At 37.8% G+C, this 27,226-nt stretch overlaps 1 protein-coding gene across 5 annotated transcripts in view; it reads left to right on the top strand.

The window, feature by feature from the left end:
- CNTLN (centlein) overlaps positions 1-27,226 on the top strand; it is a 353,870-nt gene that overhangs the window by 127,258 nt on the left and 199,386 nt on the right. For 3 of the 5 annotated variants that reach the window (XM_054501408.2, XM_054501409.2, XM_063650530.1), the window contains exons 7-8: positions 15,548-15,710; positions 26,411-26,605. In XM_054501408.2, the coding sequence (XP_054357383.1) occupies positions 15,548-15,710; positions 26,411-26,605 (358 nt within the window). The remainder of the gene's footprint in view (positions 1-15,547; positions 15,711-26,410; positions 26,606-27,226) is intronic. The other 2 variants (XM_063650529.1, XM_063650528.1) reach the window with 1 other exon arrangement.

Here is a 27,226-nt window from a genome sequence, read left to right as displayed (position 1 = left end):
AGCCATAATTGTGGAAAAAGTGGTCTAGGCACTTTCTTATTTGGATACACTTTTCCTCACTGATAAATGATGGAGCTACTGTTTCTGTATGGATTTCTTTCTTTGAAGTTCATAGTCATTTATATTTTATTGAATATTTGATCCATGTCACCCATTGTGCTAAAGGATATTTTTGCGAACTCTACCTCAAATGATTTTTGCCTAGGTTACAGTATAAATAAGTATATATAGTCATTCCTTGGTATCTGTGGGGGATTGGTTTCAGGCCTCAATATGGATACCAAAATCTACAGATGCTCAAGCCCTTTATAATAAAATGGCAGTATTTGCACATAACTTATGTGCATCCTTCTGTATACTTCAAATCTTTAGATTACTTATATTAATAGTATCAAATACAATGTAAATGCTATATAAATAGTTGTTATACTGTATTTTTTGTTTGCATTGTTTTGTTATATTTTTAAAATTATTGTTTTTGATCTATTGTTGGTTGAATTTGTGGAAGCAGAAAGCACAGATATGGAAGTCCAACTCTATGCATATATAACAATGTACGTGTCTGTAATCTATATAGAGCATATGAATATATTTACCTACCCATTGCATTTAAAAGGATAACCATTAAATTGCCTAACCAAAACTTTTACCTGAATAGGTAATGGTTCTACAATTGAGGTGAGAATTTTTGTTAGAAATTGAGTCAAGACAGTGCAGTCATAATTTTGGTTCAGAAAATCTTCAGACAGAATCCTGAAATTGGATTAATACATCTGGATTGCTGGTTTTCTCAGATGCTTAGCAGAAGCAAGTGAGTTTTCTTTGGAGAATGATAAAATAATCTGGACTTAAATTATATCTAAAGTTTTACAAAATAGGGTCTAGCACATAGTCAGAAATAACAAGTATGTAGTAAGGAAAGAAGAATAAAAAGATATAAGACCTAGAAATGAAAGCAGAAATCCTAGTTATTTGGTAAAACATGATTAATTCACGTAGAGATCCCAAAATAATTTATATATAGTTTAAACTAATAAGTTTATCATGCTTGGTGGATACATGGTCAGTATATTAAAACTTAATTGCATCTTTTATACCAGCAAAACATATTAGGAAATAAACTCAAGAATTTACAATATTACTGGAGGTATGAAGAGCACATATAATGAAAAATGTGTATTACCTCTATTCAGAGAATTCTACAAATGTTGAGAAAAATAGAAGGTGTAATATATTCAGGGAAATAACAAAGTTCATGGTTTGGAAGACTCACTATGATAAAGATACCAGTTCTCTCTGAATAGATATTAGATTCAGAAAATACTGACCATCGATTATCAACAACAGGAAACCATTACCACCCTTAGCCAGAAGGGACAAGAATTAGTATCCTGTGACGGAAGCTGCCCAATAAGACCAATAACCTTAGACAGAGGAACACAGGCACTATCAAACTGTGGCTCAGCAGAGAGTGAGCTGGGTAAATAAATAACTGGACCTCTTTCTCCTTTACCCTGGAATCACCTGCTAGTGCCTCCAACTGATGAAATTCAGTCACAGCCAGAGAACAAGGAGCAGTATAACTAGTCTGTAGAGAGGTTGGGCTCTTAGGCTAAGCAGAGTAGAGATGATGAAGATTGGCCCATTGTCAGTTACTACCCTTTTTCAGAACTTTTCTGGCCATTTTTCCCTGTTAGTTTTTGCATATGAACTTTAGAGTAAACTTGCTTATTTTTTCTTTGGTATGTTATTAGCACATAAAATTTACAATAATCTAAGAAGAACTGACATCTTTATGATGTTCAGTCTTCTTGTCCCAGAGTGTGGTGTGTCATTCCATTTGTTTCAGTCTACCTCTGTGTCTTTCCTCAAACAGATTTTGAACATTTCTCATTAAATTTATTCCTAGCTCTTTCATGTTTCTTGTTACTACTTTAAATGTAATTTTTCCTTCCCATGTAGTTTTCAAATGATTTTTCTTTTATTGCATATAGTTTTACTGTACAGCTTTTTTTGGTGGATAAAAATAAGTTGTTTTGTTTTTACTGTGAATTGTGCTATAGTTATTTTGGTATAAATGATAAACGTGAATTATATAAAAATAAATACATGCAGTACAGAAAAGTACAAAGAAGGTAAAAGAAAAAAACGTTAGACTAAAAATGCATCCCTAGAGAAATAACAGCCATAAAATTCTGTGAGCGTTGTTCTAGATTTTTCTCTGTCCCTATTTATAAATTGAAGATTGGGTAGACAGATGTTTTTAAATAAAAGGGACTATATTGCACATGTTCTTTTGGTAACTAATAATTTTAGGGTTTTTTCCATATAATGAAACAATAAGGCTCTCTGATGTGAAATTGAGATTATTACATCTTAGATAATTACTTTTTCTCTATAAGGAACACTATCTTTCTAAAACTAAGAACAAACTGATATGAAAAACCTTGGCGATTCATGTTATTATTTTTTAAACTACATTTCATCTCTAGTTGATTTTGGCACTCTGCTCTGTATACTCTGGAAATGAGCACATAAATTCAACCATTTTGACTCCCCCCAATTTGTATCTTAAGAATTACAGCATTTATCTTCTCTTGTATAACCACAGTGAACACAGATGTTTAGGCATAATTCTATATAGTACTTCAGTGTTCATCACTAAACTTTTTACTCTTGATTTGTTCATTCCATCCTGTTTGTTTTGATTCATCTCATGGGCCCATTTTTACCAGGGCTTTCCCTGTTGCTACCATATGCTTTTCTGCCCCTGTTGGCATCCAATTTAGCCATGTGACTTATTTTGGCCAGTGAAATGAGAGTCTTTGCAAATGTTTTAAAGGAGCCATTGTTTGATTTGCCTTTGCTTTTCACCTTTTTCCAGGAGAATAGCCTATTTCCACTACAGTCTGATACTCCAGTTTGGTTCTTAAAATAGAGAAAAGCAAATGTAATGTGAAGAAGCCATAGATCTTTGTTTTTGGAAGGTGTCAGGTTTTTTTTGTTTGTTTTGTTTTGTTTTTTTCTGCAGAATTATGTAGAGCAGCTGCTCGAAACCCTCTGTTTCCTATCAAACCTGGTCTTTAAAGGGATATTCCTAATTTAATCACATGGCCTACTCAACTTCTGAGACAGCATCACTGCTATGGTTTGAATATCTGTCCCATCCAAAGTTCATATTGAAATTTGGTCCTCAGTGTGGCAGAATTGCGACACTGGGCCTTTAAGAGGCCGTTGGGTCATGAGGGCTCTGCCCTCATGAATGAATTAATCCAGTTCTCATGAATGAATTAATCCATTCTCATGAATGAATTAATCCACTCAGGTATTAATGGGTTATTATGGGGGGGAATGTGACTGTTGGCCTTATAAGAGGAAGAGAGACCTGAGCTAGTATGCTCAGCCTCTTCGCCATGTGATGTCTGGCACTGCCTCAGGACTCTGCATAGAGTCCCCACGAGGAAGAAGGTCCTCAGCAGATGGAATCCTTCAACCTTGGACTTCTGTAAGAAATAAGTTCCTTTTTCTTTATAAATTACCCAGTTTTAGGGATTCTGTTATAAGTAGCAAAAATGGACTAAAACAATCACTAGTAACTGAAAGATTATTAGATTTACATTTCAGCAGTAAAATATATTCTACAGAATTCAACATCCTTCATGAGGTGGGAAGACGTATTGTTGGTTCTCAGTATCTTCTCTTTCAGCTAACCTAGACTTTCCTTAATTCCCTTTGATCTGTATCTAGAGGAACTTTTCAAGTTTGAACCTAACAATTTTATGTTCCATAACTTTGATTTTGCTTATAACTACTCTCATTATGGATTTAAAGCTATGATGGCATTTTTTTTCTTTGTATCAATCCTTTTTTATTATCTTTTTCATTTCATTCATTCAACAACTGTTTTCACATAGCCTAGTAAACAAAGCCTGAGTCAGGGATTACATACTGATTACTTGGGAGACTCACTTCCAGTAAAGAGTGGGCAAAAGAACAAGAATCTGACGCAGGGAAGGATAAAAAGTAATTCAACGTAATGCATTGTTGTTCTGGCCATTGCTTCATGATAAACCATGAAGACATCAGGTCACTGACTTAGCCACCCAAGAACTGAGAAACTGTGCCCTAGAGCAAGCCATCAGATAGAAGAAGATAATTTATCTCTGTGGTTTCCTTTTGTGTTTTGTCTTCCAGTTTGTTGTTCATACCATCCCCTGTATAGTAGCATTGTTTATCCCAGTCTGGAAATGGTAAACAGAGAAAAAGACTCTAGGCATGCAGCTGGTTATCCTCACGTGATGGAGTCATTTGAACTGTATATATTTGGTAGGCTGATGTAGTAATTAGTAGGCTGAGGAAGAGAAATGGACTCAAAATTCTAGTAGCTAGCTGAGGTTGAATCTCAAAAGATGCATAAGATGTGTCCCATACAACAACACATATTTAATAAGAGACAGGAACTGTCCTAGGTGCTCTGTTTATAGCAGTGAAGAAAAAATGTTCCTGCCCTCACAGAGATGTCCTTACATCTTGGCTTTCTATTGGTATTTCACAGCGGCATAATGGCTTATTTTTTGTACTTTTTCTTCACTTTTCTTCTAAGTTCTTATGTTACTCCTACTGAGAGGTATACTCTTCCTCTGAGTATTCACAATTACATTTCGTTTTTCTTAATTTTATTACCCCCATTCCTTTTAGATGTCTTGTTTTGTTTTGTTTTTTAATTAATTTTGTTTCAAGTTCCAGGATACACGTGCAGGACGTGCAGGTTTGTTACATAGGTAAATATGTGCCATGGTGGTTTGCAGTACCTATCAATCTATCACCTAGGTATTAAGCCCCACATATATTAGCTATTTATCCTGATGTTCTCCCTCCCCCTGCACACCACCCTCCCCACTGACAGGCCCCAGTGTGTATTGTTCCCCTACCTGTATCCATGTGTTCTCATGGTTCAGCTCCCACTACATGCAGTGTTTGGTTTTGTGTTCCTGCGTTAGTTTGCTGCCGATAATGGCTTCCAGCTCCATCCATGTCCCTGCAAAGGACATGATCTCGTTCCTTTTTATGGCTGCATCATATTCCATGTTGTATATGTACCACATTTTCTTTATCCAGTCGATCTTTGATGGGCATTTGGGTTGATTCAATGTCTTTGCTATTGTGAGTAGTGCTGCAATGAACCTAACACGTGTATGTATCTTTATAATAGAATGATTTATATTATTTTGGGTATATATACCCAGTAATGGGATTGCTGGGTCAAATGGTGTTTCTGGTTCTAGGTCTTTGAGGAATCGCCACACTGTCTTCCACAATGGTTGCACTAATATACATTCCCACCAACAGTGTAAAAGCGTTCCTATTTCTCCACAGCCTTGCCAGAATCTGTTGTTCCTTGATTTTTTTGTTTGTTTGTTTTGAGACCGAGTCTTGCTCTGTTGCCAGGCTGGAGTGCAGTGGAGCGATCTCGGCTCACTGCAACTTATGCCTCCCCAGTTCAAGCAATTCTTCTGCCTCAGCCTCCTGAGTAGCTGGGACTACAGGTGTGTGCCACCATGCCCAGCTAGTTTTTGTATTTTTAATAGAGATAGGGTTTCACCATGTTGGCCAGGATGGTCTCGATCTCTTGACCTTGTGATCTACCCACCTCAGCCGCCCAAAGTGCTGGGATTACAGGAGTGAGACACCGTGCCTGGCTGACTTCTTAATAATATCCATTCTGACTGGTGTGAGATGGTATCTTATTGTGGTTTTGATTTGCATTTCTCTAATAATCAATGATGTTGAGCTTTTTTTGATATGTTTGTTGGCATCATAAATGTCTTCTTTTGAGAAGTGTCTGTTTGTGTCCTTTGCCCACTTTTTAACGGGGTTGTTTTTTTTTTCTTGTAAATTTAAGTTCCTTGTAGATTCTGGATATTAGGCCTTTGTCAGATGGATAGATTGCAAAAATTTTCTCCCATTCTGTAGGTTGCCTGTTAACTTGATGATAGTTTCTTTTGTTGTGCAGAAGCTCTTTAGTTTAATTAGATAGCATTTGTCCATTTTTGCTTTTGTTGCATTTGCTTTTGATGTTTTTGTCATGAAATCTTTGTCCGGGCCTATAACATGAATGGTTTGACTAGATTTCCTTCTAGGATTTTTATACTTTTGGGTTTTACATTTAATGAGTCTTTAACCTATCTTGAATTAATTTTTGTATAAGGCATAAGGAAGGGGTCCAGTTTCAGTTTTCTGCTTATGGCTAGCCAGTTTTCCCAGCAGCATTTATTAAATAGAGAATCCTTTCCTCATTGCTTGTTTTTGTCAGGTTTGTCAAAGATCAGATGGTTGTAGATGTGCGGTCTTATTTCTGAGATCTCTATTCTGTTCTATTGGTTCATGTGTCTGTTTTTGTACCAGTACCGTGTTGTTTTGGTTACTGTTGCCCTGTAGTATTGTTTGAAGTTGGGTAGTGTGATGCCACTGGCTTTGTGCTTTTTGCTTAGGATTGTCTTGGCTATACGGGCTCTTTTTTGGTTCCATATGAATTTTAACGTAGTTTTTTCTAAATCTGTGAAGAATGTTAATGGTAGTTTAATGGGAATAGCATTGAATCTATAAATTACTTTGGGCAGTATGGCCATTTTCACGATATTGATTCTTTCTATCCATGAGCATGGAATGTTTTTTCATTTGTTTTTGCCCTCTCTTATTTCTTTGAGCAGTGGTTTGTAGTTCTCCTTAAAGAGGTCCTTCACTCCTTCACTTCTCTTGTTAGCTGTATTCCTAGGCATTTTATTCTTTTTGTAGCATTTGTGAATGGGAGTTCATTCATGATTGGGCTCTCTGCTTGTCTATTGTTAGCGTACGGGAATGCTTGTGATTTTTGCACATTGATTTTGTATCCTGAGACTTTGCTGAAGTTGCATATCAGCTTAGAAAGCTTTTGGGCTGTGATGATGGGGTTTTCTAGATACAGAATCATGTCATCTGCAAACAGAGACAGCTTGACTTCTTCTCTTCCCATTTGAATACTCTTTGTTTCTTTGTATTGCCTGACTGCCCTGGCCAGAACTTCCGATACTATGTTGAATAGAAGTGGTGAGAGAGAGCATCCTTGTCTTGTGCTAGTTTTCAAGGGAAATGCTTCCAGCTTTTGCCCATTCAGTATGATATTGGCTGTGGGTTTGTCATAAATGGCTCTTATTATTTTGAGGTATGTTCCATCAATACCTAGTTTATTGAGCATTTTTAACATGAAGGGATGTTGAATTTTATTGAAGGCCTGTTCTGTGTCTATTGAGATAATCATGTGTTTTTTGTCTTTAGTTCTGTTTATGTGATGAATTAGATTTATTGATTTGTGTATGTTGAACCAGCCTTGCATCCTGGGAATGAAGCTGACTTGATCGTGGTGGATAAGCTTTTTGAATGTGCTGCTGTATTCTGTTTGCCAGTATTTTATTGAGGATTTTGTTTGTTTGTTTTTTTGAGACAGAGTTTCACTCTTGTTGCCCAGGCTGGAGTGCAATGGAGTGACCTTGGCTCACTGCAACCTCCACCTCCCAGGTTCAAGCACTTCTCCTGCCTCAGCCTCCTGAGTAGCTGGGATTACAGGCGCTTCCAGTACGCCTCGCTAATTTTTGAGGATTTTGCATCGGTGTTCAGGGATATTGGCCTGAAGTTTTCATTTTTGTTGTTGTATCTCTCAGGGTTTGGTATCAGGATGATACTGACCTCATAAAATGAATTAGGGAGCAGACCCTCCTTTTCAATTGTTTGGAATAGTTTCAGAAGGAATGGTACTAGCTCCTCTTTTCACCTCTGATAGAATTCAGCTGTAAATCCATTGGTCATGGGCTTTTTTTTTGGCTGGTAGGGTTTTGTTACTGCCCCTTCAGAACTTGTTATTGGTGTCTTCAGGGATTCAGCTTCTCTCTGGTTCAGTTTTGGGAGGGTGTATGTGTCTAGGAATTTATCTGTTTCTTCTAGATTTTCTAGTTTATTCGCATAGAGGTATTTACAGTATTATCTGAAGGTTGTTTGTATATCTGTGGGGTCAGTGGTGATATCCCCTTTGTCATTTTTTTGTTGTATCTATTTGATTCTTTTCTCTTTTCTTATTAGTCTAGCTTGCAGTCTATCCATTTTATTAATTTTTTCAACAAACCGGCTTCTGGATTCATTGATTTTTTTTTGGAAGGGTTTTTCATGTCTGTATCTCCTTCAATTCTGCTCTGATCTTGGTTATTTCTTTTCTTCTGCTAGTGTTGTGGTTTATTTGCTCTTGGTTCTCTATTTCTTTTAGTTTTGATGTTAGGGTGTCAACTTGAGATTTTTCTTGCTTTTTGATGTGGGCAGTTAGTGCTATAAATTTCCCTTTTAACACTGCTTTAGCTGGATCCCAGAGACTCTGTGTGTTGTCTCTTTGTTATCATTGGTTTCAAAGAACTTCTTGATTTCTGCCTTAATTTCATTATTTACCCAGGAGTCATTCAGGAGCAGGTTGTTCAGTTTCCATGTAGTTGTGTGGTTTGAGTGAGTTTCTTTATCTTGAGTTATAATTTGATTGCGCTGTTTTCTGAGATACTGTTATGATTTCAGTTCTTTTGTATTTGCTGAGGAGTGTTTTACTCCCAAGTATGTGACTGATTTTAGAGTAAGTGCTATGTGTCACCAAGAAGAATATATATTCTGTTGTTTTTGAGTGGAGAGTTCTGTAGATATTTTTCAGGTCCACTTGATCCTGAGCTGAGTTCACGTCCTGAATATCCTTGTTAATTTTGTCTTGGTGATCTGTCTAATATTGACAGTGGGGTGTTAAAAGTCTCCCACTATTATTGTGTGGGAGTCTAAGTGTCTTTGTAGGTCTCTAAGAACTTGTTTTATGAATCTGGGTGCTCCTGTATTAGGTGCATATATATTTAGGATAGTTAGCAGTTCTCATTGAATTGAACCCTTTACCATTATGTAATGCCCCTCTTTGTCTTTTTTGATCTCTGTTGGTTTAAAGTCTATTTTGTCAGAAACTAGGATTGCAGCCCCTGCTTTTTTCTGCTTTCCATTTGCTTGGTATATTTTCCTCCATTCCATTATTTTGAGCCTATGTGTGTCTTTGCACGTGAGATGGGTCTCTTAAATCCAGCACATTGATGAGTCTTGACTCTATCCAGCTTCCCATTCTGTGTCTTTTAATTGGGGCATTTAGCCTATTTACATTTAAGGTTAATATTGTTGTCTGTGAATTTGATCCTGTTACGATGGTAGCTGGTTATTTATCAGACTTGGTAACGTAGTTGCTTTATAGTGTCATTGGTCTTTGTTCTTCAGTGTGTTTTTGCAGTGGCTAGTAGTGGTTTTTCCTTTCTATATTTAGTGCTTCCTTCAGGAGCTCTTGCAAGGTAGGCCTGGTGGTGACTAATTCCCTCAGCATTTGCTTCTCTGAAAAGGATTTTATTTTTCCTTAGCTTATGAAGCTTAGTTTGACTGGATATGAAATTTTGGGTTGGAAATCCTTTTCTTTAAGAATATTGAATATTGGCCCCCAATCTCTTCTCGCTTGTAGGGTTTCTGCTGAGAAGTTTGCTGTTAGTCTAATGGGTTTCCCTTTGTAGGTGATCTCCCCTTTCTCTCTGGCTGTTGTTAACATTTTTTCCCTTCATTTTGACCTTGGTGAATTTGATGATTATGTGTGTTAGGGCTGATCATCTCATGGAGTATCTTACTGGGGTTCTTTGGATTTCATGAATTTGAATGTTGGCCTATCTTGTTAGGTTAGGGAAGTTTTCCTAGATGATATCCTGAAGTATGTTTTCCACCTTGGTTCTGTTCTCCCCATCTCTTTCAGGTATCCCAGTCAGTCATAGGTTCGGTCTTTTTACATAATCCCAAAGTTCATGGAGGTTTTGTTTGTTTCTTTTCATTCTTTTTTCTCTCATCTTGTCTGCCTGTCTTATTTCAGCAAGAGAGTCTTTAAGCTCTGAAATTCTTTCCTCTGCTTGGTCAATTTGGCTGTTGATACTTATAGTTGCATTGTGATGTTCTCAGGTTGTGTTTTTCAACTCCATTAGGTTATTTATGTTCCTTTCAAAGTAATTATTCTGGTTAACAGCTCCTGTAATGTTTTATCATGGTTCTTAGCTTCTTTGTATTGGGTTAGAACCTGCTCCTTTAGCTTAGCTAAGTTCGTTGTTACCCACCTTCTGAGGCCTACTTGTGTCAGTTCATCCATCTCCACCTCTGCCCAGTTCTGTGCTCTTCCTGGAGAGGTATTATGATCATATGGAGAAGAGGCACTTTGGCTTTTCGAGTTTTCGTTGTTTTTTCCTTGATTCTTTCTCATCTTTGTGAGTTTATCTAGCTTTGATCTTTCAGTTTGCGAGGACCTTTTTGTTGATGCTGTTATTGTTGTTGCTTTTTGTTTTTCTTTTAATATTTGGGCCTCTCTTCCGTAGGGCTGCTGTGGTTTGCTGGGGGTCACTCCAGACCCTATTCACTTGGGTCCCTTCTGCACCTGCAGGTATCAACAGTGGAAGATGCAGAATAGCAAAGATGGCTGCCTGCTACTTCCTCTGGCTGGGATCTTCGTCCCAGAGGGGCACCAACCTGATGCCAACAGGAATGCTCCTGTATAAGTTGTTTGGCGACCCCTGTTGGGGGTCTTACCCAGTCTGGAGGCAGGGGATCTGGGACCTGCTTAATGAGGCATTCTGGCTGCCCCTTGGCGGAGCAGGTGTGCTGTGCTGTGGGGAATCCCAATCATCTGGACTGCCTGGATTCCTCAGAGCTGGCAGGGAGAAAGTCTAAGTCTGCTAATCTGTGAATACTGTGGCTGCCTCTCCCACTAGAGGCTCAGTCCCAGGGACATCAGAGTTCTGTCCCTAAACCCCTGGCTGCAGTTACTGAAATTCCTGCAGGAAGGCCCCACCCAGTGAGGAGGGATGAGTTAGGGTTCCACCTGAAGAGGCAGTCTGGCCATGATCTGCCATAGCCATAGCCACTGTGAGTGCTGTGGGGAATTCCGTCTGGGTCCAAACCATCTAGTCTTCCTGGCACTGGCAGGGGAAAATCGGTAGACTGGAGCTGCAGTGATGGCTGCCACCCCTTGCCCCTACTCCCCGGGAACTCAGGCATCTTAGGCAAAAGGCAGGGTGGTGATGATGACCACCCCTTCCACTAGGAAGTTGGTAGTCATAGGTAGTTGCCAACCCATTGGCTGCTGAGAGGCCACCAAGAGGCTGCCAAGAATCTGGATAGCTCTGCACTTGGGACCCAAGGCCCTGGTGGCATGGGCTCATTGGGGGATGTCCTGATCTGTGGGTAGCATGGATCTCTGGAAAAAGCGTGGTTTCCCAGGCAGGGTAGTGTGTCCAGAATTGGTGGGTTCTTGGTCTCACCGACTTCAAGAATGAAGCCACAGACCCTTGTGGTGAGTGTTACGGTTCTTAAAGGCGGCGTGTCCAGAGTTTGTTCCTTCTGATGTTTGGATGTGTTCGGAGTTTCTTCCTTCTGGTGGATTCATGGTTTCGCTGGCTTCAGGAGTGAAGCTGCAGACCTTCGAGTGTTACAGCTCATAAAGGCAGTGTGGATCCAAAGAGTGAGCAGCAGCAAGATTTATTGCAAAGAGTGAAAGAACAAAGCTTCCACAGTGTGGAAGGGGACCCAAGGGGGTTGCCGCTGCTGGCTCTGGCAGCCTGCTTTTATTGTCTTAACTGGCCCCACCCACATCCTGCTGATTGGTCCACTTTACAGAGAGCCGATTGGTTTTACACAGAGCTGATTGGTCCATTTCGACAGGGTGCTGATTGGTGCGTTTACAATCCCTGAGCTAGACACAAAAGTTCTCCAAGTCCCCACTAGATTAGCTAGATACAGAGTGCTGATTGATGCATCCACAAACCCTGAGCTAGACACAGGGTGGTGATTGGTGTGTTCACAAACCTTGAGCTAGATACAGAGTGCTGATTGGTGTATTTACAATCCCTTAGCTAGACATAAAGGTTCTCCAAGTCCCCACTAGACTCAGGAGCCCAGCTAGCTTCACCCAGTGGATACCACACAGGGGTCGCAGGTGGAGCTGCCTGCCAGTCCTGCGCCCTCCACCAGCACTCCTCAGCCCTTGGGGGTAGATGGGACTGGCTGCCATGGAGCAGGGGGCAGCACTCGTGGGGGAGGCTCGGGCTGTGCAGGAGCCCACGGCGGGGGGAATGGGGGGAGGGCCGGGGGGGTGGAGAGAGGGGGAGTGGGGGAGGGGGAGTGGGGGGGAGTGGGGGGAGGGCGGGAGGAGTGGGGGGAGGGCGGGAGGAGTGGGGGGAGTGGGGGAAGGGCGGGGGAGGCTCGGGCATGGTGGGCTGCAGGTCCCGAGCCCTGCCCGGCGGGGAGGCAGCTAAAGCGCGGCCAGAAATCCAGAGCAGCGCCGGTGGGCCAGCACTGCTGGGGGACCTGGCGCACCGTCTGCGGCTGTTGGCCTGGGTGCTAAGCCCCTCACTGCCCAGCTGGCGGGCCTAGCCGGCCTCTCTGAGTGCAGGCTCGCCAAGCCCACGCCCACCCGGAACTCTAGCTGGCCCGCAAGCGCTGCGCGCAACCCCAGTTCCCACCTGCGCCTCTCCCTCCACACCTCCCCGCAAGCTGAGGGAGCCGGCTCCGGCCTCGGCTAGCCCAGAAAGGGGCTCCCACAGTACAGCGGCAGGCTGAAGGGCTCCTCAAGCACGGCCAGAGTGGGCGCTGAGGCCGAGGAGGCGCCGAGAGCGAGTCAGGGCTGCTAGGGCTGCCAGCACACTGTCACCTCTCAGTAGGTCGATCACTCACCATTTCCCTTGGCTGGTGGTAGGAGCTCCTGTTACTCTGTGTAGCTCCCAGGTGGGCCTTCGCACCACCCTGCTTTTCCTTGCTCTCTATGGGTTGTGCCAGCTGCCTAGTCAATCCCAATCAGAGAACTTGGATACCTCAGTTGCCGGTGCAGGATTCACTCATTGTTTTCGTTCTTCTTGGTGGGGGGGCCTCCGACCACCGCTGTTTCTAGTCGGCCATCTTGGCCCGCCCTGTTTTTCTTTACTTATTTTCAAATGAGGAAAGGTCTGGACAAATTCAGTGCTTTTCGCTGATTCAGATGTGTGAGTTGTGTGAGCTTTGCTTGCTTTTTGTATTTGCAACATTGGTGTACATACCATCACTTGTACTTTTCTGAGGGTTGTGTGGGGAGATAGAAATAAACATATCTACATAGTATAAGATTATGCTTCAATTCCACTTATTGAGAGCATTCCCAGAAAATAGCATGAGGTGGTAGAGAAAAATGTGCTTTTTCCCAGGTTGATTTTTAATTTGCAAAGGGTCATAATAGTATGAGCATCTCCCTACTCTTCAGTGAGAGAGAGAGAGAGAGTGTGTGTGTGTGTGTGTGTGTGTGTTTTAGACGGAGTCTGGCTCTGTCACCCAGGTTGGAGTGGGGTGGTGTGATCTCGGCTAGGTTCAAGTGATTCCTCTGCCTCAGCCTCTTGAGTAGCTGGAACTACAGGTGCATGCTACCACGCCCAGCTAATTTTTGTAATTTTAGTAGAGACAGGGTTTCACTATTGGTCAGGCTGGTCTCGAACTCCTGACCTCAGGCGATCCACCTACCTCAGGTGATCCACCTGCCTCGGCCTCCAAAGTGCTGGGATTACAGGTGTGAGCCATCTCCCCCTGCCTAGTGTGTTTCTCTTGACTAAAGAGATATATATTTTGTTGTACATTGTCCTTAAATGCAGACCAGCTATGGATTCGGGCCTTCTCATTAAGAAATACCAGATGTCTCCTAACATGGGAATATAAATAAATTTGTTATGTTTTAACACTGTATTGAAAGATGATATGTTTTATCTTCATCATGTCTCTTTTCTAAATGTGACATTTTTTTAGGCCTCCCAGCTAACATATCTTAATTATGATGGAATTTTCTCCTGCCCTGTTGCGTATTTCCTTTGATAATTTTTGCTAATGTTATTAGTGAAAAATGGCAGTAATGATCATGCATGATTACTATGGGTCTTTTTTCCCCTCCTCTTGTGTTACATTTCCTGAAGGCATTGTGCCATTATTGGTTCTCTTCTCTCCCCTTCCCCGTTTTGGACTGCTATTTTCTGCATGTTTCAGTTTTTTGAATTGTTACAGGAAAATGGTGTATATCCATGTATCTGTATGGATGCAGGGGTTGTAGTTGTGGTTTGAGAACATTAATGTTCTAAATCTCTAAGGAGCAGAACTCCTTGCTCCCATACTAATTTTCATCCATGTTCAACAACTGTCTCCGTATCTCTTTTATTCCTTCTTTCTTTTAAGACTTATTTTATGTGAATGAATGACTAGTTTAAAGTTATAGGTAAAAGTAAGTTCCATTAAGAAATACAATCTTCAAAATATTATATAAGTACAATCAGCCTTTCATACCCATGGATTCCATATCCATGGATTCAACCAATCACGGATTGAAAATATCAGGCGAAGAAAAATGTAGTGGTTGCATCTGTACTGAACGTGTACAGACTTTTTTCTTGTCTTTATTCCCTAAACAATACAGTATAACATTATCTGCATAGCATGTACTTTGTGTTAGGTATTATAAGTAATCTAGAGATGAAGTATTTGGATGTGCATAGATTATATGCAAAACTACATCATTTTATATAAGGACTTGAGCATCTGTAAATTTTCATATTCATAGTGGGTCTTGAAACCATTCTCCCATAGATACTAAGAGACTACTGTTTATAGTATATTTTGATGTAATAATGCTTTATAAATATTTCTCTGTTCAAATTAAATATACAAAAGAATTCCCAGTTTGTATAATCTGTATCACACAGGATTCACAACCACAGCAATCTGGAAACCTCTATCTCAACGGTGTAGTTCTCCTAGACTCTTAGTGCCATCATTACCACCACGAGTTCATTTGTCCTCCTGCTTATCAGTTTCATCCTGGGTAGGTTCGAAGGACTGGATTTTTCTTGGGACTTTCTGACTTTTTTACCTCATCAGTTCCTTCAAGCTGAGTTAGAGGAGTCACAAGAATCCCAGCCCAGGACTCTGAGGTTACAAACTAGAATTGGCAGTTGTGTTTTAAGGAACTTTGGTTTGAAAACTTAAGTTTGCCCTTTGGGATTCTTTTTAATATATTTAAAGTTCTGTATAGTAATATAAAATGAAAGGTTGATGTACCCTTTGTTCAAAACTGTCTAATAACTATAGTTGACCTTACCACTTGTTAATTCTTGAAACTGAAGTGTTTACTTAATTTAAATAAAAGGTTGTAGTATGTATATCCATGGTTTTATTACTATAAAGCTACAAAAGAAAATTAATATGTATCTGGCTTTGAAAGTCATAGTCATTGTATCAATACTTTCTGTGTGTATGTGATAAATATTAAATATGTCATTATTTCTTTTATTAAAAAGTTTGCCTGCAGTACAAATAACAGATGCAAAATAGGATGCCAATCTGTAACCTTAGATGAACACAATTATTTAACTGAGATGATCTTTATCCATAATTTTCTCTATTTATTGCTTGATTTGCACAGGAAGGAACTGCAGGAGCTGCAGAATCTTTACAAACAGAACAGTACACATACAGCCCAGCAAGCAGAGCTGATCCAGCAGCTTCAGGTTCTCAATATGGACACACAAAAAGTACTGAGAAATCAGGAAGATGTTCACACAGCTGAAAGTATATCATATCAAAAAGTATGCTTTTATTCTGTAATAAAGATGTAAATGTTTATGTATGAACTTATGAACATATATAGAATTCAGATTTTTTCAAATTTCAGCATTTAATTATTACTTCCTTTTACATATGTTTCCTCAAAATTTAGAAGTGAAGGATGGTTCAATTTGGTAACATTTAAAATTTTTTGAATTTTCTTTATGGTAATTAGAGCTGAATCACTTAAAATATAGATACAAATTTACTCTATAGGGTATTATTTTTATAAATTGGCATTCAGACAGCTTCTGTGAAACATACTAGGAGTATAGTCTCAAAACTGGAGAGGATTTGGGGAATGGAATTCCTCGGCCTGCTATTACAAGAAATTATTTTGTCAAGTATGGCAGACTTTCATTGTAAAATTTGTACATTATTTTTGGGCAAATCTTCACAAATACAAAGGGGATTGCTGAGGAGGTCTTTAGGATCAATATTTTCCAGGATTTTTCTGTGTTTATTTTGTGTGTTTCTGTTCAGCAGTCTTTTACTTTACAGTTGTTTTAGGAGCCTTTCAAGAAGGTTTACCCAAGTATTTAGGTGTGCTAACTGACTCAGCAGCAGCAATAATTTAATCTACTAATTAAAAAAAAAATACCTTTATTGGCCGGGCATGGTGGCTTACGCCTGTAATCCCAGCACTTTGGGAGGCCGAGGCGGGCGAATCACAAGGTCAAGAGATCGAGACAATCCTGGCCAACATGATGAAACCCTGTTTCTACTAAAAATACAAAAAGTTAGCTGAGCATGGTGGTTCATGCCTGTAGTCCCAGCTACTTGGGAGGCTGAGGCAGAAGAATCACTTGAACCTGGGAGGCGGAGGTTGCAGTGAGCCAAGATTGCACCATTGCACTCTAGCCTGGCAACAGGGCGAGACAACGTCTCAAAAAAAAAAAAAAACAAACCTTTACTGAGTTATTCATATGTTTTGTGTAGTGTGCTAAATTATTTAAATAAATAATGTAGTTTATATAGTGTTATTCTCATTTAATGATAGTAGTTGAGGCAAGTGAGGCTTAGAGAGGTTAAATAATACTTTTCATATTATCCCTCTAGAATTATTGGATTTTTACTTTTGATCTTACTTTTCTAAAAAATCACTGTGAAAATCCAATGTCTTTAATTAACATGAAATAAATTACCTTAAAACTTAAACACATATTTTTAAATGTTGCTTTTTAACAGTGGTTTTCAGTGTGTGTTTTGTGTTCCCTTTGTGTTTTCCCAAGGACCTAGATGATAGCAAGCAGAAAGATACAGTCTTCCACTTCAGCTAGAGCAGTGCTGCCTTTTTGTTTTATGGGGTGGCATTGCCCACTGTGTTTTTTGTTTCTAAAGCAGGTTCCATTGCTAAAATGATTTGAAACACTGTACTTTATTAATACTTGTTAATTGTTTTTAATACTAATTAATTGTTTTCTCTTTTTCCCCCATTGATGACTTTCTGTTGCTTGAAACATTTTTTTTCTGTTGCTTGAACCATTTTTTTTTTCCCCTCTTGGCTTCCATTGTGCTATAATTGGATGGTTTTCTTCCTTCAGTTTCTAGCTGTCCCTTTTTAATTTCTTTCTGGTCCTACTCAGTCTCTATGTCCTGTAAAGTGTTAAAATGTCCCAGGCCTCACTCTTAGGATCTCTCCCTTTTTTTTCTGTTTATACTTACACCTTAGGTGATTTTATCTAATCACCTTGACTTTCAAAATTATATTGCAGGTTGAATATCCCTTATCTGAAATGCTTGGAACCTGAAACCTGAAGTGTTTCACATTTTGAGCTTTTGAGATTTTAGAATATTTGCATTACATTTACTGGCTGAGCATCCCAAATCTGAAAAATTGAAATCTGAAATGCTCCAATGAGTATTTCCTTTGAGCGTCATACTGGTGCTCAAAAATGTTTTGGATTTTGGAGCATTTCAGATTTTTTGATTTGGATGCTCTACCTGTGTCTACAGGCTGATGATTCCCAAATTTGTAAATTTGTTTATCTACCTTGGATCTCTTCGGTATACTCTAGGAAAGAGTATATCTAATTGCCTACTTAATATCTCTTCACTTGGATGCCTAATGGGCATCTCATACTGAACGTGTTCAAAACAAAACTATTGCCTTTTATATTTTCAGTACAGGTGCAGAATTCGACTACTTCCCACCACCCTTGCTGTCACCATTCTGTCCAGGCCACTATCACATATTACCTGGATTATTGCAGTAACTTGCCAGTTTCTTTGTTCTGATCTTAAGCCTTTTGACATAGGTGCCAGGATATTATTGCCAAAACTTTGTGAGTCAAATCAGATCACTGCTCTCTTCAAGTCCCTCCAGTGGTTTCCCAGGCCATTAAAAATAAAAAACCTAAGTTCTTACTACAACCTGTGGGACCCTACATGTTCCGACTCTACATTACCTCTCTGATCTCATCTTTGCCTTCTCTTCTTATTCACTCCAGCAACACAAACCATGTTTTTATTCCTTGAACATAACAGGTATTTAACCTTTCAAGGTATACTTTCTTCCAGTGCCTGAAAGCTTTCCTGCCCAGTTGTCTGCATAGATACCATTTTACTTCCTTTATTCTACAACTCTTAAAGTTTAAAATTAGTTGATAGCAGACATTAAATGGTAGAAGCAAGAAAAGAATGATGTATGTTGTAACAGTAGTAGAGGGAAATATGGGAGCATAACTGGGGGCCTGTTCCAAGACTAAGGATAAAGAAAGCTCTCCTTGATGGTGTCATACCAGTAATACTTTGCTGAGAAGATAAGATATCAAAGAGACAAATTAATTTCTGATAACTTTTCCAAATGAACTCTAGTTCAAACCATAAATTCCCTAGTGTATGTCTTTACTAAATTTGGAGAAGTAGAGCTTGTATGCCCCTATTTGGTGAACTTGCTGTAACCTAAATTGTGATCTGGGGTACATTTTGAAACCTTAAACACTTTTCTTCTAGGATTATGTTTATCCCTTCCAAGAATCATTGTAGAAAATGAGAGATGTAAATGATGGGGGTATGTTGTGTTTGTGAATAGTATTGAGGCAGAATAAAAATAAAAGAGAACAAACTGAGATGTGCAAACCTAAAATAATTGGCTTACTTTTCCTTGTGTTTAGTCTGTTTTTTGTCATTTCTTTCTCTAGATTGAATTTCATTTTTCTTTTATTTTTGTTTCTCACACATTACCTTGGGGAGTGTGGGATTAGGGGGCTTCACTGATACTTAAGTTGATTCTCACTTTGAAATTGTACCTCCCACTGTAATATTTTAATTTTGAAGTTGTTTTAGATGCTTGTAGTTGTTCATACAGTTTTCATTAGTATCCTCAACTAGACTCAATTTGAAAATATTCTTATTATTTATTTATTCTTTATAAATTTTGTCTACAGTTAGTAGACATTACAATTGTTTTGGTGGCTATATGTAGTTATTTTAAAAAAACAAAGTCTTTTATAATTCCATCTCCCAGAGGCAAATACTGTGAACATTTTGAATGTTTCAGTTTTAAAAATGCATCTTAACATATCTGTTAGCACACTAATATTTTTCACTTTAACATTATATTTTTAAAAATCATAACATATAACTATTTTAGATGGTCATATAATTTAATTATTTTTCTAGTGTTGTTTATATATGTTATTTGTTTTACTATTGTAAATAAAGCTGCAATAAACATTTCTTTGTCAGTTCAGACTATTACTATTCATTATAGTGTACTGACTACACATATGTACACACACACACACATACACACACACACACACACACACTCTCTCTCTGACCTATCCACCCAGGGAGACTTCCTTTTATGAAGCTATAACATCATATTAACCATATGCAATTCACTTTTTTTTTTGACAGTGTCTCACTCTGTTGCCTAGGCTGGAGTGCAGTGGCATGATCTCGACTCACTGCAACCTCCGCCTCCCAGGCTTCAAGCAATTCCCCCACCTTAGCCTCCCCAGTAGCTGGGACTACAGGCGCGTGCCACCACACTCAGCTAATTTTTGTACTTTTCGGTAGAGACTGAGTTTCACCATGTTGACTAGGCTGGTCTCGAACTCCTTACCTCAGGGGATCCATCCGCTTCAACCTCCCAAAGTGCTGGGATTATAGGTGTGAGCCACTGCGCCTGGCCCAGTTCACTTTTAATTAGTTCGTACATAACATATCCTTTTAAAATTATCCCATAATAAGAATGTATGGGGGTCATGGATTTTAAGGGGACCTGCCTACTACGTGATCTGTAAATGTTAAGTTACTGAACCTTGAGACATTGCATGCTATGATGTCCCACTTTGGATAATGCAATTTAAAAATCATAATTGTATTTTAAAACTTTATGGCGATGTTTCTATTTTAATTTAAATATTACTCTAGTCCATTTAATGTTTGACTTTGGGTGGATGAATGGTTCTGTAGTGGTGAAAAATGTGGAGAAACAAAATACAAGTGAGAAGTCCTTCCAGTTAGATCACAGTTATAAAGACAGAATGTAAAATTGTACTATAAGCCAGGGAGAATCTGAGTTTCCATTTACACAAATTATTTTAGAAATGTATTATGTAAATCGAGATAAAAATGTAAATTGCTCGTAGTAACCATATAATAATAATAGTTAACATTTTTTAGCTTATTATGTATCAGGCACTGGCAATAGGGCTTTTGCCTTATTGTTTAAGCCTCGCACCAACCTGATGTGGTATTGTTATTTTTATCCCTGTTTGTATATCAGGTAACTGAAGCTTAGAGTGTTGTCTAAAGTCAAACAGCTACCTGTGTAGAATTCAGATCTAGGTAATCTTGGGTCCAGAATGCAATTCTTAAACTTTATTATAAAGCCCACAGTATAGTTCAGTTTTAAATGGAAAGGTGAGGTCTTATCCTTAAAAGCCTCAGTAAACAGATTCTACAAACTTGCATTATCCATTCTCATCCAAATTTTTTCAACACTTAATAATTTCTAATGTTGGAATATTTATCCTGATATCTAAGTTAAATGTTATTCGGAAGATTTCATTGCATTCTTTTTGGTGACCAGAGTATAGCAGTTACCTTTCTCTGTGAAAAGGGCTTCCATCATTTTTCTCTGGCCATTGTTTCTCCTGATTGTATCCATTTGGTTTCTTTTATCTTGATATTACATCACACTTTTTAACTTTTTCAGCTTCTGAAGATTTTTTACTAATGCTTTTTTTTTTCTCCTCAAAAATGTAGTAGTTGTGTAGTGCAGGATTTTAAAATTTGCGAATGATCACATTGCCTTATTTGTCAGGTGTGTTATTGTTCAGACTTTAGTGTTCATTTATATCAGATTATTCATTCTTATTCTAGAGCATTATATGTATTGTCTTTATTCCTTGTCTACATGCATTTTTAGATTGTTTTCTAATTTGACTAATAATCCTTGCAATAATGAGATGAAATTATTCAAAATTTCAAACATATTTTCACATATATTCATTTTAATATTTTCGAATAATAATTGTGATTTAGCTCTAAGACTCAGGTGAGTTGAATTAAAAATATTACACTAGCAATTTGTCTTCAATTCTTATTAAACTTCTTTAAGAATCAGATCTTAGTTTACTGTTTCTAATGAAGTTTGTTTCCTCTGTTTTCTTTCTCTCAATTCTTCACCCCTTTTTCTTGCCCTTACATTACCCGTTCTTTTTCTCATTTATTAAGTAGATCTGTATCATAATATCTGTTTAATTATCTGAAAAGATGAAAACAGTTGTCCCAAGTGGTAGGATGTGGGAATTGAGGAGGGGAGATAAAGGTGAAGAAAGAAAATTGAAAAAAGTTTTGAGCACAGAGGTGAGTCATATTGTTCCAGAGCTCTCCGTAACAAATCATCAGTCTCATATACAAGTCTACCAATCATATAGTGTGGAAGGCTTTTCTAGGAGAAAAACACCTATCAAGATAAATAAAAGTAATCTAATGTGTTCTCTTCCTCTGAGCATGTAGCCATTCATACAATTTTTAATATTTTTATATCTGCACATCATTTATATATGTGTATGATTTAAATATTGATAGGGAATTATATCAGCATTTATGATTTCTAGACCATCAAACATGGTTGGGGTATTAACATGTATTTTATAACTTTTTGGTCTATTTAGTGACAATATTACTCAAACTATTAACTAGGAAAATAAGGAGTTAGCATATTAAATTACATGTTAAATTAGTGTTGTCATTTTTGGCTATAAATAGTACAGTTTTCACGTGAAGAATTTATGTTTCAGTCAGTGTTGCAAATACAGTTGGCACTCTGTATCCATAGGGCATATCCCCATTCATAGATTCAACCAACCATGAATTGAAAATATTTGGGAAAAGAATGAAAAATAGCAATACAACAATAAAAATTAATATGAGAAAGAGTATAACAACTATTTACATAGTGTTTACATTGTAAACACTGGGTGGATTCCATCTTATAAGTAATCCAGAGATGGTTTAAAGTATACAGGAGGATGTACATAGGTTATAAGCAAATACTGTGCCATTTTATATAAGGGACTTGTGCATTTGCAGATTTTTTTTATTCACTTGGGTCCTGGAAACAATATTGTGGATAATGAGGGAATGCTGTAGTGTATTTACTAGATTTGGATGATTTCAATTCTTAAATTAGTATCATTGGATAACAGAGCATATACATTTTCAAAATTGTTAAGATATATAAAATATCATTTACTTATTTAACATTAATAAAATATTCGAAAAGGAGCTCTTCAGCCTAAACCCCTGAAAATTAAAGGAGTTGGAAGTTGAGGTCTTATTTCTAACTTGCTTTCTGTCACCTGGAGATCCTTTTAACCTTTTTCACTTAATTTCTTCAACAGGAAATAGCATGAAGAATAGTAAGGATAATATATTGCTTATGAATTATAATGATTGATACTTCTAAAGCACATAATGTAATATGTGGTTACATTTTTATAGGCCAGAATCTTACAAAAAAATTCTGATCCATTGGAGCTTTTTGGATTATTAGAGGAAAGAAGTTATAGAGAAAAGAGACTCTCTGAAAACTGTTGTAAGGAATCTTATTGCTAATAGGGAAAAAGATAACTCAGTATGCCTAAAGCAATGCAGATGAATGAATTTATCATATTGCCTAATTTACTCACTTGAGCACTGTTTTTGTTTTTTTTTAAAAAAAAACTCTACTCTTATTAATGGAATGAGAATAAGATGGAATCTACCCAGGGCACTGGAACATCCTAAGCTTTTGCTTTCTTGCAGGATCTCTTAGAGAATTAAACATTTTATTACCCTGAGGTCTTGTCACCAAAACACACTTTTGAAATAAAGCTAGATTTAACCTTATTGAAGGCTATTTTAACCAAGTTTACTGCTGGACCGAGGCCTAGAGTTGAAAATGGCTGGAGGACTATCTTTGCTTCTTGTACTCTAAGTTCACAACTGAGTGATCTCATTACTATTAAACACATGAAATCCAGTCAGCCAACAAAGAAAACAGGCAAGTAGGAGATGTATATTTGGAGTAAGCTAAGGAATAAGATAAGAGTTTGTCCCAAAACCTAGAGCAAAGCTGACCTAATTTGTTCTGGGCTTTCTCAGTTCTTTTTCACCTGCTGCTTGGAAGGATGGATATTCAGTGCAAGACATAGAGTTTTTCCCAGTGTAGTCTTACCCACCTAGTCATATCACATCAAGTCAGGGCAACTTCTGAATAGGAATGCAACTGCTTAAACTGCATGTCAGAGAGAGCAAAGTAGAGAACACAAGAAGAGCACTATTAGTCGTCTATTTTGTTTTTTGAGTTTGAATCTCGCCCTGTTGCCCAGGCTGGAGTGCAATGGCACGATCTCAGCTGACTGCAACCTCTGCCTCCTGGGTTCAAGTGATTCTCCTGCCTCAGCCTCCCGAGTAGCTGGGATTACAGGCATGCGCCACCATGCCTGGCTAATTTTGTATTTTTAGTAGAGACAGGGTTTCTTCATGTTGGTCAGGCTGGTCTTGAACTCCTGTCGTCAGGTGATCCGCCAGCCTTGGTCTCCCAAAGTGCTAGGATTACGGGTGTGAGCCAACGTGCCCGACCGGTCCTCTATTTTATGAAGCAAGGCAGAAGTTAGACGACAGGAAGTAAATTAAAATAGAGCCTTCTTCCATGAATGAATCGGCCTAAAGCCTTATATTTGTGGAAGAAGGTCCCAAGATGTGACACCCAAGAGTAGGGTATACCACATCCTTGGCACTAGTGGCCAGTAAATTGGTCCTCAATCCTGACCATACCCTAGCATCATGCCTGTACCTTAGTCATTAGGATGGAAGGTATGTAGTTTTCTTTGTCAGCTCTTATCAGTGTCCATGAGATTCTCAAATATTTGAAATATGTGAATTCTTTAATAATATTTTCTATTATTTACCTCAGAGGGATTAATTTGTACTGATTGGGTAAATGTTGGTTAGTGTAAATAATGCACCCAAGATTAGAAAGTGGTTAAATATTCATTGAAAAAATGACTATGTAGTGAAGAGAAGACCCTCACTCATCATAGCTTCAACTTTCCCTAGCCAGGTTAGCTCTTGTGTCCAGGGTTTGCTTTTTTCTTTTCTACCCTAAACCCAGTTATGAGAGCAGCAGCACAGTACAAGTAGGCATGCTGAACTCTTCATTGTCCCTTTAAGCTGTCAGGTTCCTACTCTTTCTTGCCTCCTAGAATATTTGATGGTATCAGCTGTGGAAAGGACATTGGACATGCTCCTTGGTATAAAGGTAATGGGAAGGGAAAATATAAATTGATGTTCTAAATTTTTTAATAAATCATATAGGCAATACTTTTTTTAAAAAAATTGCCTAGACTTTGGCAATAAAGTGAAGTGGATTATTTTAAATATCTCCACAATAATATCGATAGCTAATTTTATTTTTTTTAAGACAGTGTCTCCCCATGTCACCTAGACTAGAGTGCAGTGGCACAATCTCGGCTCACTGCAGCCTCGACCTCCTGGGCTCAAGTGTTCCACCTCACCCTTCCAAGTAGCTGGGACTACAGGTGCATGCTACCACGCCCGGGTAATTTTTTGTATTTTTGGTAGAGACGGGGATTCGTCATATTGCCTAGGCTGGTCTCGAACTCCTGAGCTCAGGTGATCTGCCCATCTCGGCCTCCCAAAGTGCTGGGATTACAGGTGTGAGCCACCTTCCCAGCCAGAGATACATTTTTTTTTTAATAAAAGATAAAAGGTATATTGAGCTAATTATATGCCAGTGGAGTGGAACTTTGGAGGGTCTTATTTTTGTGACAAATTATGTTTCAGGAGATGTATTAATGAAAGGTTTTACAAGCCTTTTTAAATTTTAAATTTTAAATTTAAAAAACGGAGGTAAACATGCATACAGAAATGTACACAAATCCTAGGTTTCTAGATGAACTAAAGCTTTACAATATTTTATGTATGTAAGTTTCTTCCCATGAGGCAAGGCAAACTGATGGGAGATGTTCTGTGTCTTTAAGTAAATGAGCAAACCTAAAAACTTACCGTAGCTCTATATAATTTTGAGATTTTTACACTTGAGGGTTTTGCTCTTATTGTAAGATTTTACTGTTAGCCTTTAAAACCACACACACACACACATACACACACATTTTCGCTCTTAGGTCACTTTTCTAGTGTCAGCCACAGATATACATACAGATTCTGTATGTAAATCAACTACCAGAGATTGGATTATATCTCATTAAATCACAATTATACATTAGGATCAAGTTGACAAGTTCTGGAGGCATACCATTGTTAACCCTATATTACTGTCTGTATGATAGCACTTACATGTCATGTTATCTCATAGTTTTAATAAACTTCTAAATGTATTTAATGCATATTGCCTTGACTTAAAAAGGTTTTAAAGTTATTTAATAAGTCTTCAAAATATTGCTTCTATTTTTTCACACTGTTTAAGGTTTTCAGTAACTCCCTGTTGTCTACAAAACAAGTCCATCCTCTTAATCCAGTATTGAAGAGCCTTTACATTCTTTCTGCAGCCTTACTGCTTGACTTTGTCTCTTACTATTCCTCTGTTCCTCCTAGCAGTGGATACTAAATTATACTTAATAAGAATGTAGAATTCAACATTAATTAACTGTTAATGAAATACTCCTGATTTTGTTTTCTTTCAAATGTATATATTAAGTCCAATTAAACTGATATACCTTATGCTCCTTTATGTCCTTTCCTATCATTGTACCTAATTTTTTTCACATTTCTTCTATCTTTAGGATGACTTTTTGTTTTTGGTCAATTCCAATTACATTGTCATGGTTCATTTCAGGTCCTTTTTCATAATTCCCTCCATGATTAATACAGCTAGCTTCAAGTATTTTGTTCCTCAGAAATTTGGCATTCTTTTCCTATATTACACTGGCTAATAATACATATTGCCTTTTTAACAGATTTTCTAGTTATTAATATCACATTTTAAATGTTAAAAAATTAAATATTAAACGTTATTATATAATTTAGTTAGTTTTTTTGTGTTTATATCTTCTTTCCCTCTCAGACTATTAAAATAACCTGAGGGAAAGAACTGTGTTTATACAGTTCATATATATATATACATACACACACACACACATACAGACACATAGTTTTATTGATTATTAATATAATTTGGATATATTTTTTGAAACAGCTTTACAATGAGTTACGTATTTGTTTTGAAACCACGAAATCAAATGAAACTGTGCTCCGGCAAAGTGTTATTAATCTTCAGGATCAGCTATTACAAAAAGAGCAAGAAAATGCTAAGTTAAAAGAAAAACTTCAGGAATCACAGGGAGCACCTCTTCCTTTACCTCAAGAAAGTGATCCAGACTACTCAGCACAGGTGAGAGACATTTTCTAAAACTGTTATTCAGTGTAATATTAAATCATCTCCTACAATTTACTAAAACATAAAAATTTAAATATATTTGCATTTATTGGAGTATAAGAAGTGTGCAGATAGTTTTGCATTATACCGTTTTTATACTGTTTGTAGGCATGAATATTACATACAATACAAATTTATATAGACGTGCATGTAGAAGTACAGGGTCTAGCAAATACAGTTATCGTGATGAAACATTTGGCTGATATACGTTATTGAAAAGCAAATTAATAGGTCATGCCCATTTTGAGACTTTTTAACTGAATGAACTAATGGAATAGAAAGTATCTAACAGTAAGTTTCATAAAGTACTTGCCATAATGCCTGGTATTCAGTACTCAGTATCCAATAGTCCTGATTCTACCACTATCTTGATACATGATTTTGGACAGGTCATGTAACCTTTCTTACTATTTCCTGTGGTAAATGAAGGTAGTATAAATGTATAGATAAATATGTAAGATCTGGTTGCAGAGCGTAGCATATAGAAAATATTGAGTGGTACCTTTTTAGATAATCTTCAGGGCAACTTTCAACTCTAAACATCTTTAAAAAAGTCTCTGTGAATTTATTTAAGTG

This window comes from Pongo pygmaeus, chromosome 13 (genome assembly GCF_028885625.2).
Source record: "Pongo pygmaeus isolate AG05252 chromosome 13, NHGRI_mPonPyg2-v2.0_pri, whole genome shotgun sequence".
Classification (NCBI taxonomy): Eukaryota; Metazoa; Chordata; class Mammalia; order Primates; family Hominidae; genus Pongo; species Pongo pygmaeus.
The sequence above is the reverse complement of the archived record's forward strand: the minus strand, read 5'-3'. Positions and strand labels throughout refer to the sequence as shown.